This window comes from Sprattus sprattus, assembly GCF_963457725.1.
Source record: "Sprattus sprattus genome assembly, chromosome: 14".
NCBI lineage: Eukaryota > Metazoa > Chordata > Actinopteri > Clupeiformes > Clupeidae > Sprattus > Sprattus sprattus.
The window spans coordinates 9,762,557-9,778,150 of NC_137912.1; the positions used below are offsets into that span (position 1 = coordinate 9,762,557).

General features: G+C 46.3%; 1 protein-coding gene across 1 annotated transcript in view; it reads left to right on the forward strand.

Moving 5' to 3' along the window:
• Positions 1–4,105: 4,105 nt before the first annotated feature.
• Positions 4,106–15,594, forward strand: part of osbpl8 (oxysterol binding protein-like 8) — a gene marked incomplete at its 5' end in the record, with an annotated part of 76,379 nt that continues 64,890 nt past the window's right edge. The window contains one exon of the mRNA XM_080850899.1: positions 4,106–4,151. Coding sequence (XP_080707025.1) covers positions 4,107–4,151 — 45 coding nt within the window. The remainder of the gene's footprint in view (positions 4,152–15,594) is intronic.

A 15,594-nucleotide genomic window follows, 5' to 3' on the forward strand; every position in this document is an offset into this window, starting at 1 on the left:
TCAGGAAGCTATATGGACCATTCTACCGAATTCGTGTAAAGTCCCTCAACAATAAAAACTATTTACAAAACAATGAAGTATTTAGCCATAGATATTTACTAAGAATAGGTTATGGTCTATTTAAACCCAAGGCATTAAATGAGATAGTGATAAGCTAAATATATACAAAATCATCATTTATAGGGAACTTTCTATTGGGAAATAGCTGTCCCCCACCCTGACATCTAATCTAAGCCCCTCGTGCATCTGATTGCTGTGGCTTTTCATGTTAGTGAAGAGATGGGAACTGGGACTCCAAAGGTGTCTGGTACAGTAGTGTGTGTGAGCACCAGCAAGAGAGGATTTAATGGGATATAGGTATTCCTCCCAGCCTTTAAAGTAGCACTATGCAACAATTTGACACTTTTTGAGGTTTGGTTTTATAGGCAACTAGCTTTGGTACCATCCTCAAATTATATTTAATAGCATATGGTCATGTGAAGGACGGATACACACCTGTGTCTTCCCCACTAGCCATCTAGGATATGCTCTATGTAGTTCTGTGTACCGGGCTGGAACACCTGGCAAAAATGGAAGCAGCTATTCTGCCAAAAGACACCAGTTAGTGTGTTGACAAGCTTCTATCAGTGCCAGCTGGGCTGTTGGTGGTGTTTGCAAGGTTTTTTGCATGCCTTTTTAGGTAGTTAGCTTACTAGTTTTGAAACAGAACTCTGTATTGCTGCTTTAATCTCCAGCCATTGTCCAGGTGACGGCTCACTTTTGCTCAGTCCAAATGTTGACCGAGTCAGCACCTGGTCAGCGAGACCAGAGAAAGCCTGGGAACTCTAATCTTCCGGCAGATTATGGCTAGTGTTATTAATATGGCTGCATTGCTGGGATGGAATAGCTAGAGAGGATTAAGACCAGTGCTCAACTCGGCTGGACCTAGACACCCTGACGAAATAAAAATGTATGGATGTATTTGGTGGTCAGAGCCTGCTGGTCTAAAGAGAGGAAGGAACTGAACTCAAAATACCTGACCTTTAGAGGTGAAGCCTTCTTTGATATCACTGTGTAAACTCTCCTGTTGTTATCTGCCTAATATTTGCTTTTGTGCTATGTATATATGAGCTACCACTGTTGGTCAGGTAGTGTGGAGTGCAGCGCAGAGCTAGTGAACCAGCTGTTTGAAGGCTTTTCGGATATCATCTAGAAGAGCGTTCTGTTGTATATGATACTTTCAACGGTGGTAAATCCAAGTCACTGACGTCACTGGTATGTGTATGTGTGTTATCGTTGCTACTCTTGGCTTGATGCCATGAGGGACATTCTTACAGCGTGTAAGTTGCTTTAACATGCCGAAGGTGCTAATGTGATTAATCTTGTCAGGCTAGCATGTGTACCATCCTGCTTCTCTAACCGATGCCTGTTAGCGCCTCCTGCAAGAGACAACCTGCTAGTGTTACTATGCAAAATTGTTGAGACGTTGGAATTTATACTTTTAAGAGTTTCTGCTCTCAGCTTTATCCCCTAAGCTCCACCATCCTCCGTGTCATAAAACCCATATTCACACAAAACTTTTCACTTTGCTCTTTAGCGTTTGTCATTTACTCCGAAGGCCAACTTGGCGGCAACAGTTCCTCTTTCACTAGCCCCACATTTGGAGCTGAGTAGATAATGGGTAACAGAAATGGCTGAAGTAAGCAGGGAGGAAGAATTCTGTTTTTTTTCTTCTTTTTTTTTCTCTGGTCTGTTCACCCTTCACTTTTTCTAGAAAACGATTTGTCGGGGACTATACCTGGAAGCTGCACTCTGTCAAGGGTATCAAAAGCCATTTTGCTTGTCATGTTGGGTTTTGCTGTTAACTTGGCCTAGCCACCATTTCATGTCATTTAGTCATTATGGTTCACAGGGATTTGGACATTACGGTTGTGGGTGCGTTCTTGCATCAGCCCTCGTTGAAGCTTTGGGAACTGATCACAGCCAGTTTAAGCAGAATATGGAGAAGACATTATGCTTTGATATGTATTTAAATTTTTTCTGCAGAAAGAAATCTCCATTTTCTAATCTCTCAAGACCCTTTCTGAAATAAAGCAGACGTATTGCTCAATCAGCCTTAAAGTTTTTATTTAGTTACTTTTTTTATTTTAATTATTCTGTGGGTCTGTGTGTACAGTATGTTAAGGTGAAGTTGTTGATGCAACTCAGAAGGAAAAGCTAATCAGAGAAGAGTATTACCAACGTTGCCTTTTACCACCCATTCAACTCCACTGCATCTCAAAAACAACTTTGGGACAGAATGTCCGAGCTAATGGGTGGCAATGGAGGCCATATCCTCTTGAAAAATGAGCAGCACTCCTGACGTCACCTCCAGAATGAGAATGACTACAGTGACTAGCCATACAGTCCAGGCTAACAACGCACACTATGCAGTGCTATGTTATGCTGTGTGTTTTTGCGTGTGTGTGTGTGTGTGTGTGTGCAGCTCTTTCTCCAGGGCTGTTCTTTGCGCATGGCAGCGTCTTCTTACTCCCTCGATGACCTCCAGGCAGTGTGGCGTTCACATTTAGACGCTAATGGAGATCCGTTGGCCGCTCTGGAGAGGAGGAGTGGTGTCAGAAGAGTGTGATGAAAAGGACCTAGTTAGACATGTTTCTGAGAGCGAGGCGGACGCTTTTCTGTCTCTTCTTTGTGCCCTCTCTGCATCTGCCTGGATGTTGAATCCTACACACAGCAGAGATGAGCCACGTCTTTGTGTGTGTCCATTTCTCAGTGAATTCTTCGCTCCGTTCTGTGACAGTCTTTGTCTCCTTGCTCACTGAGATGTTTTTTCCCCCCATTTTTTTCTGCCTTAAATGGTTCATAACTCTGTCCTGCTAAGATGCTGTGACACTGGTGATCTTTTCTCTCTTCCAGTGTACTCTTGTTGAAAGGAGTTATTAGTTTGTGTGTGCAAAAATATGACATTGTGAAAGTGTTGCCCGATATCTTGTGTTTTTTATATGGCAACGTCAGTACAAGCATTCTGATTGGCTAACGGGTAGTCATACCAGCCGCGTATTGACGTCCTTGCCGGTCTGCGGTCTGATAAGTATTCTTATTGCCCTCCAGTGACGTCATCTTAAAAATGAGTGATACCATGTACCAAGTACTTAACATAACATCCTTAAAAATGAGCGATGTATCAACAGCCATGAGCATGTAATTATAAGTAGTGATAGAATCAGGACTCCTATTATGAAATTATTTGAGAACAGGAAACCAGTTGAATGTCCTGGTACCATGACAGTTGAAGAATAAAGACTCAAGAATTTGCGAACATTTTGATATCGGGTAATACTTTATAGGACTTAGTACAGGTCAGTACAATTCAGAAGCAGCGAAAATGTGTTATTGAAATTGATGATGAAGACTTGACTACTATAGTTTGAAAACCTTGTGTTTAACTGTAAATTAAAGCCATTTAAAATGAGCCCTGTTGTCCGTTTTCTATTGATCATTGTAACTTGAAGTTTGCAAGTCATTGTTTGCTAGGCAACACCTAAAACACACTGTGTCGTGAGAAGACTTGAGAGCTGAACAAAACAACATGTTTTCTATTTACAATTACCATTTATTCTCAAAATGAAAAGAGTTACAGCCTCAGTCTGATATGTCCCTGTATGACCTCACTCTCGGTTAGTAAGTAGTTAGTATCTGTTGGGCAGATGCTGCTTCTGTTTGTCTGGGTGTGCAGATGTGAGAGAGGAGCATTTAGCCAACGTGTTGGTTTCCACACGTGTCTAATTCTGTAAAGTGTGTGTGTGTGTGTGTGTGTGTGTGTGTGTGTGTGTGTGTGTGTGTGTGTGTGTGTGTGTGTGTGTGTGTGTGTGTGTGTGTGTGTGTGTGTGTGTGTGTGTGTGTGTGTGTGTGTGTCCATGAATGTCATTATTCCTGTGACCTGAAAATGTGTGAGTCTCCTTGTGTGTTTGAGTGTGGATATGAAGATGTGTGTCGTATGTGTAAAAGAGTAATAATGGGTGTGTTCATATGAATAATTGTTTTTGTAAACGGATTCTCTCTCTCTCTCTGCAGTCATGCGGGTCTCTGAGCAGCACTGAGGGCGTTGAGGCCGAGGAGTGGGAAACATGGAGTCTTCTACTGAGTCCCAGGGGGAACCCGAGAAAGCTCTGGTGAGTACACAGCGATCTGTCAACTCATAATAGGGAAACACACACACACACACGTGCATTCACTCACAGTGAAACATAAACAAGCACACACACACACACACACACACACACACACACACACACACACACACACACACACACGCACACACGCACACACGCGCAACACATCAGACAAAAACAAAATGGCACACAGACACACTTTCACACACACTCGCCCTTACCTCTCACTGGCTCGCGAGGCATTCCCTGAGCTCCCTCTGCCATTTGGCGGCTGACATTTGTACCAGCCCTGACCCTTCTTTTAACTTCCCCCTCGCCCCCCCTCCCCCACCCCTCCTGGGGGACAACTCACTACCTCCCCTCCCAGCTTTCCCTTTTCTGTCATGTCCTCCTTTCCTTTTGCTAAAGACAGTAGAACGTAATGAGGTCATTAGCTTTAGCCGCCTTCTACAGAAACATGCAGAAGGGCTAGCCTAATGATAACCAGCTATGGGATGAGATGAGATGCCATTACCGGCCACGTTTATAAGGACATGACTGCTCTTTTAAGTGACTAAACCTATCCTAATGAGACAGTGAATGTCATCAGTGTCTCATTCAGCCGGAGAGGTGATGTGAATCTGTGCCTCTAAATGATTAAAAGAGAGAATCTGTGTTAGTTAGACATATTCCTTTTCTATGAGGGTGTCCTGATATACCCAGATCTGTCACTGCAGGTGAGGTTTTCTCTCAGGAGGCTGAAGGCAATGACTAAGCATATTTGTGGCTTTTTTGTCTCTATTTCCATCTTGTCTCCATGGGGTTTGTAGTCCTTAGTGACCTTTTACTGGATGGCTCTATTCGACACAAACACAGTGGGAGCCTCAGGTGTCTCCCAGATTGCCCCAGATGCCATCCCTTTGTGTATTACACACACACAGCACATAAGATCACACACACACACACACACACACACACACACACACACACACAAGCACATGCACTAGAGATGGGATTAAAAAATCGATACAGTGTAGTATCACAGTATTTATATGGCACAATGTTATAACAATACAGCATTACAGCACAAGTATTGAGATTATATTATGTATTTAAATGTTGTTTTAGTACATACATCGACTCTGATAACATTGCTTCTGAAGTCCACAAGATGGCACATGACCTTGTTCTTCGCTTGCGTCACAGCTGAAATTAGAAAGGAAGTCGAGAACAAATTTGCTGCACCTAGATGGCTACAGATACTCTCATTGTTTTGAAACCTAATGTGGAGAAATATATCACAATGTATTGGAGAATCGAATATTAATATTGTATTGTGACTCAAATACTGTGATGGTATATCACGTCATATCGTCGCCTCTGTGAGAGCCCTCGACTCCTAACATGCACACATACCGTCACACACAACAAAACCACACACACACACACACACACACACACACACACACACACACACACACACACACACACACACACACACACACACACACACACAGAGACACACAGACACACACACACACACACACACACACACACACACACACACACACACACACACACACACACACACACACACACACACACACACTTCCATTATCTAGTTATCTTACCAGCACCAACAACACTGCCAGAAAAAGCACATCAGTGATGGCACCAAACAAGTCTGTCATTCTCCACGTCCTGAGTGCAGCTCACTAATGGATATCAGAGTTGCTGCTGTGTCTCGGGAACAGCAGTAATACGACACCAGTTCTGAGTCGACCACCGAAGGACGGTCACAACAGACGTCAGATTTTTATGCTGTCAAGGAACATATTGTTAGGGTTCATACTTCCTCATTACATCCTTGAAAAGGACTTCCTAAATATACAGTTGAGGCATAGTGGAAATTCGTTGTGCAATGTGTACAGACATATTGACGACTTCACAACAGCTGCATCATTGCCGCTGTGATCTGTGTGTCGGTTCTGTTTCACGGTGACTTTGAGTCGGGCATTAGCAGGGGCAGACTTCTCCGTATCGGATGCAGCTAGAGGCAGAAATTGGTATTCTTAGCATCTTCGACATAATCCTACCTAGCTCATAGGGCACACAGCTAATTAGGAGGATGACTTCTGATGATTGGGACAGTAACAGCAATACCCCCCCCCCCCCCCTCTGTGTGTTTCTCTCGTTTTCTCTCAACCCCCCCCCCCCCCCCCCTTCTGTGTCCTTCGATCTAACTCAATCTTTCTCTCTCCCCCTCTCTGTGTCGCTCTATCTAACCCAATCGTTATCTCTCCACTCTCTCTCTCTCGAAAAGCTATATAGATTCCATAGATTATTGCGTTAGAATCATTTCTCAAAAATGAGCTCCTCAGACCCCTCCCTCAAGGGAAGACAGCACTGCATCTGACTGAGACGGCTGGTATTTTTTACAGCCTCTGACTGAGACTGCTTGTGTGTCGGACCTGCATTTGGTTCATTTGGCTCATCAGGAATGCCTTGACCCAGCAACCACAGAGTTGCCCCCTCATCATCTTGCTTTGTGGCTCTGAAGAGTTTAGGTTTATGTCAACTTTTAAGTGATTAGTGTGCAAGACTGGTGAAGTATGTACCCTTAGCCTTGAAAGGATGCTGTTGTAGGGCCGACTCCCCTGGTTTAAGTCGACTAATGGGTCTACTGCAGGAGGTGAGAGGCTAATAGAAAAGGGAATGATGTAAAAAAGTCATGGACAGTCTTCTACATATTAGGCATCATCCAAGTGTGATGAATGCTGCAGTTCTTAGTGAGCTCTCACCCCCCTCAATATCGCTCCCATTTGTCCACGACTGACGACAAACGCCCTCCATTACCACCGGGGTCCGATCTTCTGTTGTTTATAGCGCAATAACACTTTAATTGATTGCCCACGATGCAGGAAATTGCTTTCTCGACAAAAAGTCGTTATTTTCCTGCCCACGTTGGTTTCCATCAATCAATCAGGCAGAATTGAACCTCACAATTTCTCCTGTATTAGTCATCAAAATGGAGAAGACGTGTGAGGCACACCGCTCATCTTTATCGGAAAGGCAGTTATTTATTTTCTCTCTCTCTCTCTCTCTCTCTCTCTCTCTTGTCCACCCGGCTGCAAAGCCTTTATTTGTTTGTTTGTCTGTTGGTAATTCACAATTGCCCTCAATATCTCCCCCCCGCTGAGAGTTACCAGACGATTTGAATGCATTCCACCCTTGGCAGGATGTAGCCAAGCATGGTTGGATCCCACTTGTGAGGTGCTAGCAGACTAATGCTAACTTCTGCCAGCCTGCAACAGTCCTCATCATTGCTCCAGAGGGTGTGTGTGGAATCCTCAGGTCGATATTGAGTCACAAGTAGGTGCCATCGAAGGTGATGGAGGCAGTTAGTGTGTGTGTGTGTGTGTGTGTGTGTGTGTTTGTGTGTGGGTGTCAGCTAAAGATTAGGTGTTGAGTCAATGAGTCATGACCTGCTGTCCCCAGACTGTCTCCACCTTAGGGAGGTTTAGAACTGTAACAGAGCTGCGTACTCATCGTCTCTAGGAAGTCTTTCTGTCTCTGTTGTGTTGCCTAAGGAGAGGGCTCTGTGAGGTGCTGTGTGATCTAGCTAGCTGTGTTCTACCTTGGCCATAGAAATATTCAACTTTGTGAGATCATGGTTTGTAGTTTCTTTTCTTTCTCTCTGTATATGAAGATGTAAGCTTTGTTTGTGGGGATGTGTAATGTTGTGTAATGTGTACGTTTTATGGGTGTAATTGTGTGAGAAAATGTGTGAGAGTGTTTTAATAAAGGACTGTTAAATCTCTTGCTTTCCCTCTCCCTTTCTCTCTCTATCTCTCTCTCTCTCTCTCTCTCTTTCTCTCTCTCTCTCTCAATATGCACTGCTTGTAGCTGGATATTTATATTCTGAGAGTGTGCAGATGGACACTGGTGTTGTTCCGTGACACTCTGCTGGTCACGTATGACCTGAGTATTGTAAAGCCGGAAGTTGTCATCCTGTCAATAAGGAACAAGCCTCAAAAGCTAAGTGACACAACTTTTAATTGTGCAAGATACACACAGGATCCTGCAACGCCACTACCGCAGCTGGTCGCCTGTCCTTAAACAGGAAGTCGATAAGTCAACCCCACGGCTTCAACATCCAGCCAATGGCTGTCCACGGGTTGAATGAAGGATAGCGCAGCATTGTTATGCCAACAGTTTATCTTTGCACAGCACTACACAACATGGCTGCCACCTAAATATGCCGAGTCATATGGCTTGGAGTGGACGGTGGCCACAGCAACAGTGATGGGTCCAAATCAGCAAACGCTGTACTTGACACAGCACACTATGGGCCCAAGTGGACGGGAAGGGATCCTCATTATTCATTGGAGCTGCCGGAGTGTTTTAAGTGAATCGCTAGAGTGCACCTCAGCAGATCGGTGAAGCGAGGCGGAGCTGAGCGGCTGGAGGGTGAGGGAGGTTTAGGGGGTTGGGGGGGGGGCGGGGGGGTGGTGGTGGTGGAGGTCAATCATTCATCCTGTCCCGCTGCCCCTGTCTACTCGGGAGATAGATGGAATGAGCAAGTGGAGGTGGCCTGCTGGGAGGTGTGTGTGTGTGTGTGTTTGCGTGTGCGTGTGTTTGCGTGTGCGTGTGCGCGTGCGTGTGTGCGCGTGCGCATGCGTGATTGCATGTGTGTGTCTGGTGTGTGTGTGTGTGTGTGTGTGTGTGTGTGTGTGTGTGTGTGTGTGTGCGTGTGTGTTTGCGTACGTGTTTGCTTACGCTCTGACAGTCATCACATCCTCTCACACCCTGGCCCCAGAGCCGACGAGTGCCCCTCTCAGCGAGGGCTTTTCTGGGGGGGGGGGGTGTTGTGTTGTATCGGCGAGAGAGTGAGGGCCTGTCGGAGGATGAGCGCAGTGCTGATGAAGTGTGGGGTCAGTTGTGTCCCTCCCACAGAGGCACGCGTGTGAGCTCTTCCCTTCACAAAGGCCACCGCGTCACTCAACCTCGCACTCGGGGGGGGGGATTAAGTCATTATTTATCAAAATGAATGACAAAGTGAAGAGGCGCTTAAGTTAATTAAATGTGGTCTCTTAGCATTTAGGCTAATTAGCAATTTGCACTTTTTAATGACATGAAGTTCATGATGAACTGTAACGCTTTCAAGGCCTGGGTTTTTCAGTGTCACTTTTTCATTTTCGTTCACTTTAATGTGCCCCGAAAAATGATGCCCCCCCCAGTCTTCATTAGGTGAGTTACAGGAGCTCGTGCAGTACAGTAGCCAGCGCACAAGGAGCCTCTGTGGTCCGCAGTGTTTCCCCTAGGTTTACAGCTTGGGGGGGGGAGGGGGACGGCGGCAGGGGCGCGGCGCAAAAATATCATTGTAGGGGAAACACTGGGTCCGGCTATACGCCTCCCTAAACAGTGAAGCTGTTTTCCAAATTCTCACCACCGCACCCATTTTTAACCAGCACCCATGGTGGCTCTGGCAGGGGAACAGCCATTGTAATTTAGCCCAAGGAAACAGTCTTGTTTTATTATCTCTCCGCATGGCAGCATTGCGTCTTGGATCCTCCTTTGGTGGATGTGAATGCGGCAGCTCGGCAGGGCTAGTACGGGGGAGCTGGGAGCTGGGTGCTTCTGCCTGGGTGCTTGGAGGAGGAGGGGCTGGAGGAGCTCTTAGGTCGGAGCTGGTCGGCTTTATTCCCTCCTACAACACTCAGTCTCTCTCTCTCAGAGCTCTGGAAGAGTGTGGGAAAGGCTGCCGTTTTGTGCCTATGCAAATCGGTTTGCTTTTTGTCTGTGTAGCTGTGTGTGTGTGTGTGTGTGTGTGTGTGTGTGTACACATGCAAGTAGCTACTTCTTTTGTGAGAGGATGGCTATTGTGTATGTGTATATTTTTCTTTCACTTCAGGATCTGTGTGTGTGTGTGTGTGTGTGTGTGTGTGTCTGGTGTGTGTGTGTGTGTGCGTGTGAAGATATACGTCCTCTGCCCGCTCTCCGCCATCTCCTTCAGTTCTGCCTTGGGGGAGATTTAAAGCCAGATGAAGAGAGAGAAGAAGGCAACAAGAAAGAGACGCCACCGTTTTGATCCTGGCTTTTTATCACAGTACTAAAGAGAGAGACCTCTGGTCCATTGTGTATGGCAAGTTAAAAAAAATCAATAAACCTGAAACATTAAGATGTACAGGAAGGAGACACTGTTTCCCTTCATTTACATTCTCCTTTAGCTGGTTACAAACATAGTAACCATCGAGATTGTCAGAAGACTAGCCTAATCAAAGATTTTTTCAAAGCCTTCCCTTCTCTTCAAAAAGGCTAGACAGGTCTGGGAGAGCATTGCCAGGGGAAACCAAATGTCTCAAACTACAGGACAGACACTTCAGGTCTAATACTCGCCAGTGTCTGGCCAGCAGCCATGTAGACCCTGATATCATGGAGAACCTATTTAAGACTTTTTACTTGACACTTTATTTGACTCCCTAGCCCAGCTGAATCTAGATCCATACGGCGGAGGTGTTCGAGTTGGTTATACACACACCCTGAGTGGTGGAGCCATGTGGTACCACTTCACTTGTCTCTGATTTTTTGTCTTAATGTCGACATGTCATAATCATGTCATTGCAGGTGACCTATGCAGCACGCAGGCACATAAGTCTGAACACGTGCATCCATACGGTTTCATGACGTCAATGGGGTTCTTCAAGACTTTGTGTAACTGTGTTTTTTTTTTTCATGGGGTCTCTAATCACGTTTGAAGATTTCCTCAGGCTGGTAAGCTGCTATCGCTAATTATATTAATATAGAGCCTGTATGCAGCATGACATTTCTTTCATTAAGTGAGGACAATTTTAACGAAAGATCATTGGCTCTTGTCTGGTGCGACATTTGGCAATATATTTTATTCAGGAAAGGATATGAGCATGTGTTTTAATTGTGTTGTTGAGAATGTGACCTAACCATCTGCTCTACAGTTTTGGTGGGAAGTAGGGAGAAAAAGCTTTGTACTTATTTATGTGTGTGTGTTTGTGTGTGGTGTGTGTGTGTGTTCGTGTGTGTGTTTGTGTGTGTGTGTGTGTGTGTGTGTGTGTGTGTGTGTGTGTGTGTGTGTGTGTGTGTGTTGTTTAACAGCTAAGCCATTAGTCAGTATCACATTTCTTACACAGTCTGACTCATAAGTACACACACACACACACACACACACAAATCAAATCTCGCGGGACATGCCCTTGCTTTAATCTCTCCATCCTTATTTCCCAATGTGCTCATTGGCTTGATTGAGAAATCAAGTTGCCGGCAGGCACCCGACCCAAGATCATAGGACCCTCCCAAACGGCACAAATAGACCAACCCAAATTAGTCAGCGTCTTCCTCACAGACCCAGTCAGTAGCTGCCAAGGCCACACACACACACACACACACACACACACACACACACTTACTTCCCTTTTAACGAGACTTACTCACTCACTCGGTGTGAAACACGCCAAAAGCCTCTCGCTCCAACCCGGAGAGTAGAGAGTCGCTCCACCCAAGCGTAGGACCAGAGTCGCCCATTTGCAAGGCAAGCGGAGCCTTCCCGGGGGGGTTGCTGGTGCACTTGGAGCCATGGCTCAGGAGGGCGGGCCAGTCCAGTCCAGGCTGTCCTGCACGGGCTGCAGCGTGGACTCTGTTTGCCCTGGGTCAGGCGTGTGGTTCAGTCGGTATCTCCTGCTCTGAGTTCATGCCAAAAGAGTGAGGGACAAAAGAGGAGAGCGAGAGAGAACAGATAGATGGAGAGAGAGAGGGAAAGAGATCGAGGGAGAGAGAGAGAGAGAGAATATTGATCAGTCGGACGTGGGATTGCTTCTTAGTCATGCCGCCCTGTTGTTCTGTCGGTCATAAGTGGCTACAGATAGAGACGGAGGAAGAGAGGAATGCAATGTAATGATGAAACGGATGTTTCTGGAGAAGTGTGCGCGAGTTTGGTCGTGTCTTCAGCAGGCTTGTTCCCTCGTGTTTGTTTTTCCGTGATGACAGGAAATTATGCCATTTGTCCGGCCCACTGGTGCAGAAGAGGTGGAATTAAACAGACACACACACTCTCACACTCTCACACACTCTCACACACATTCACACACATTCACACACACACACACACACACACACACAGAAAAGACTAGGGAGGACTGGAGTGGCCAGAGGAGAGAAGAAAGGAGGGGCTGTGCTGGAGAGAAAGAGTGAGCGACAAAGAGAACAGAACGAGAGAGAGACCGAGAGAGAGACAGAGAGAGAGGGAGAGAGAGAGAGAGAGAGAGAGAACAGAACGAGAGAGAGACAGAGAGAACTCCTCGCTGGGGCAGCAGGATAGCACGTGTGTGTGTGTGAGCGAGACTGACTGAGGGAGGGGACTCGTGCTCTCCAGCACATACAGTTGCTTCCCCCTCCCTCCCTCTCCCTCTCTCTCTCGCTCTCTCGCTCTCTCTATCTCTCTCCTGTGTGTGGCTCTGTGTGTGAGCTCAGTTGCTCAGTGTTGTCATACTAGCCACATCAGCAGCAGTAGTAGCGAGGCAGCAACAGAATCAGCAGTGGTGGCAGTCCCAGGCAGCCCGCGTGAGGTAACAGTTTACTTCGTTGCTTTCCTTCCTTCATTCCTTCCTCCCTCCCTCCCCCCTCCCTTCTCCGTCCTCCATCCTCTCTCCTGTCTTTCTCTCCTTCTTACTGAGGCGAGAGGCCCTGGCGGGTGTGGGCTCATGTGGCAGTCGTAGCTGTAACAGCGTGAAGCCAGTGGAACTTGTGCCTGTTTGCTTAGCTGACGTGGGAATGGCCGTCTGTTGGCTGGCTGCTTTGTTTGTTGCTGAAGTTGTAGTGTGGCTACGGTTGGTGGAATGACTGGGCTACTGAAGGCCCCTGTAAATGGTGGAAGTGTTCTCTTTGCTCTCTCGGTCTTTCATACATAAACGGCGTCTCATTAGGGTGTGTGTGTGTGTGTGTGTGGGGGGGGGGGGGGGGGGGGCTGGGGCAGTGTGATGTAACAGATTGTCTTGCCATGGAGTGGCTGCTCCACAGTAGTGGGACAGCTGAGGGCTATTCTCTGTCTGGGGTTGGGGGAGAAACAGAGATTATAGAGGTAGTCATAGAAGGCTGTGAGAGTGAGGGGGGAGAGACAGAGAAGGAGAGAGAGAAAGAGGAGAGAGAGAAGGAGAGAGAGGTTACTGTTTACCTCTTTTGGCTGGTTGGGGGCTTGTCAAGCCCAGCTGCCTGTTCGCTCCTCTTCTCCATCTCAGGAGAGCCTCTAACTGCCTCTGTTATTCTCTTATTCTGTTATTATATTATACATCCGGAAGAGCAGGTAGGCTATGTCTTCCCGTCTCAGGATGATGGACTCTGACGATAGACCCTCCCTGAAACAGTGTAAAAGAGTAAATATGTTCACCATAGAAACTTACAATTCATGAACACCTGTATTTTATGTGTGAATATTTCAGTTTCAGTGAGTGTAGGCATTTCCTATCAGTGAACGTATGTGTGTTTGTGTGTGACATGCTATGGTCACACACACACACACACACACTCACTCCACCTGGGCAGCTTCTCATTGGTGAGAGACATCATCACACCACCCTGCTACACTGTCGCCGTATGCCTCAAATACGCCCTGTAATTAGATTTGGACGTCGTGCTCGGGAACGGCTGACAAACATGCCACCAGTCGCCAGGCGCTTCGGAGCAGCTCGTGGGCAGCATCTGTCCTGCCCTCACGCTGTTTATGCCGGGGCTACTGTTGACCCTCGTTTGGACTCAGTACAGTCTCAGGGTTGGAAGTCTGCTTTTATGACCGCAGGTCCGAACAGCTGTGTTCCACCGGCTGACAAGTGGCGTATAGTAAACTCTGTCTTTACAGTTTCATAGTTAGCTTGTTCATTTAGTAGACACTTTTATCCAAATCAACTGACCGTCTAGTTCACAGGTAGGCCGACATTCCTCCCATCATTATTGGTTTCCTAGGTAGCGAGCACCTTGACCTTGGTGGTGTTAGTGGCTTGTTGCAGCAGAGGTTGATGTTGTGAGTGTCTTTCTCCAACAGTGGAGTTGCAGGGACACTATGCAGTAGTCTTTGTTGGAATATAGCTTACCTTCTTTGGACATCGCAATGTAGGCTAAATATACGGTGCGTTCTGAACGAGACTGTTTCTGTCCTGTGCAAACTCTTCCTCAAGAGCGCGGCTTTAACATTTAACATCGAAAATCGTCACCACACCAAACCACACGAAAGATGGGTGTTTGTGCGCGTGTATGTGGGTGTGAGTGTGTGGGTGTGCAAGAGGCCAAAGTGGTGTGCAAATGGTTGATTGACTTTTGCTTCCTGTTATGTTGATGCTGATACACCCAATACAGTACACAGACTCTCAGAATAACACACGCAGAATGACGTATGGATACATTAAGAGACTGAAGTGGATGTAAACAATGTGGGTACTGTATTTCCATGGAGACCCAAATGGTTTTGCAAGCCACATTTAACAAAGAGCTTCACGTTTGTGTGTGTGTGGGTGTGTGGGTGTGTTGAACAGGAAACTTGTGGTCCAGTGTTAATGTCAAACCGGGGGGCTTGTGAAACGGCTTAATGCGTCCATTCGCATCTCTTATTGCGGTCTCCATTTGTTTTTATGGCCCCCATCACTCGGATAAATAGGTCTGTTCCCCTACTGGTTACCCTGGTTCCTTACGTCTCTCTCTTGTTTATAGCGGTCATATCCTCGCACTTTCCTCTCTTTTTTTTCTCTTTTTTTACCCCCCCTTTGTCTCTCTTTCTCTCAGCCTCCTCCATTAACCTTCTTTATTATACGGCTCTTCAGAACGTTCCAAAAAGTACCGTTGATTTGAATGGGCCATCCCTACGTCATACCCATACATTAATTCCTGCTAGCAGACCTCTGCCAAAGATAATCACCGCTGTCATTGGCAACGGGTTTTGTACTTCTAATTCACATCTTTCATATCATTCCGCCAGAAGTCCAGTCATTTTAACGCAACAGTAGAGAGTAATTTGAAGTTAGCAAGTAATGGGTTGCTATGCAACACCTGAAACTTCAAAGTTCTATTTGCTTGAAGAACTATTTATTTCTAAACGGGACACATGAAACGGCACCTAAATCATTAAAAAGAGGTATGTTGGAGGAATGTCTTCTATCGTTTTTGGCAAGTACCCGTATAATAAGCAGGATAATGTATTGTCCGTCGGTCATTCTACAAAAATAATTCCCTCCGCTGCGCGTCGGGGTGTTGTTCGCCCCGTCGGGAATTATTTTTGTAGAATGACCTCCGGACAATACATTATCCCTTACTTATCTTTATCTCGGTCACTCTGTCTACTCGATTCATTCTCTCAATCTATAAAGCTGGGTGGATTCCTTATTCTCATTTATACCAGTCTTCCCTGCTTGAGTGTGTGTGTGTGTGTGTGTGTGTGTGTGAGCATGTG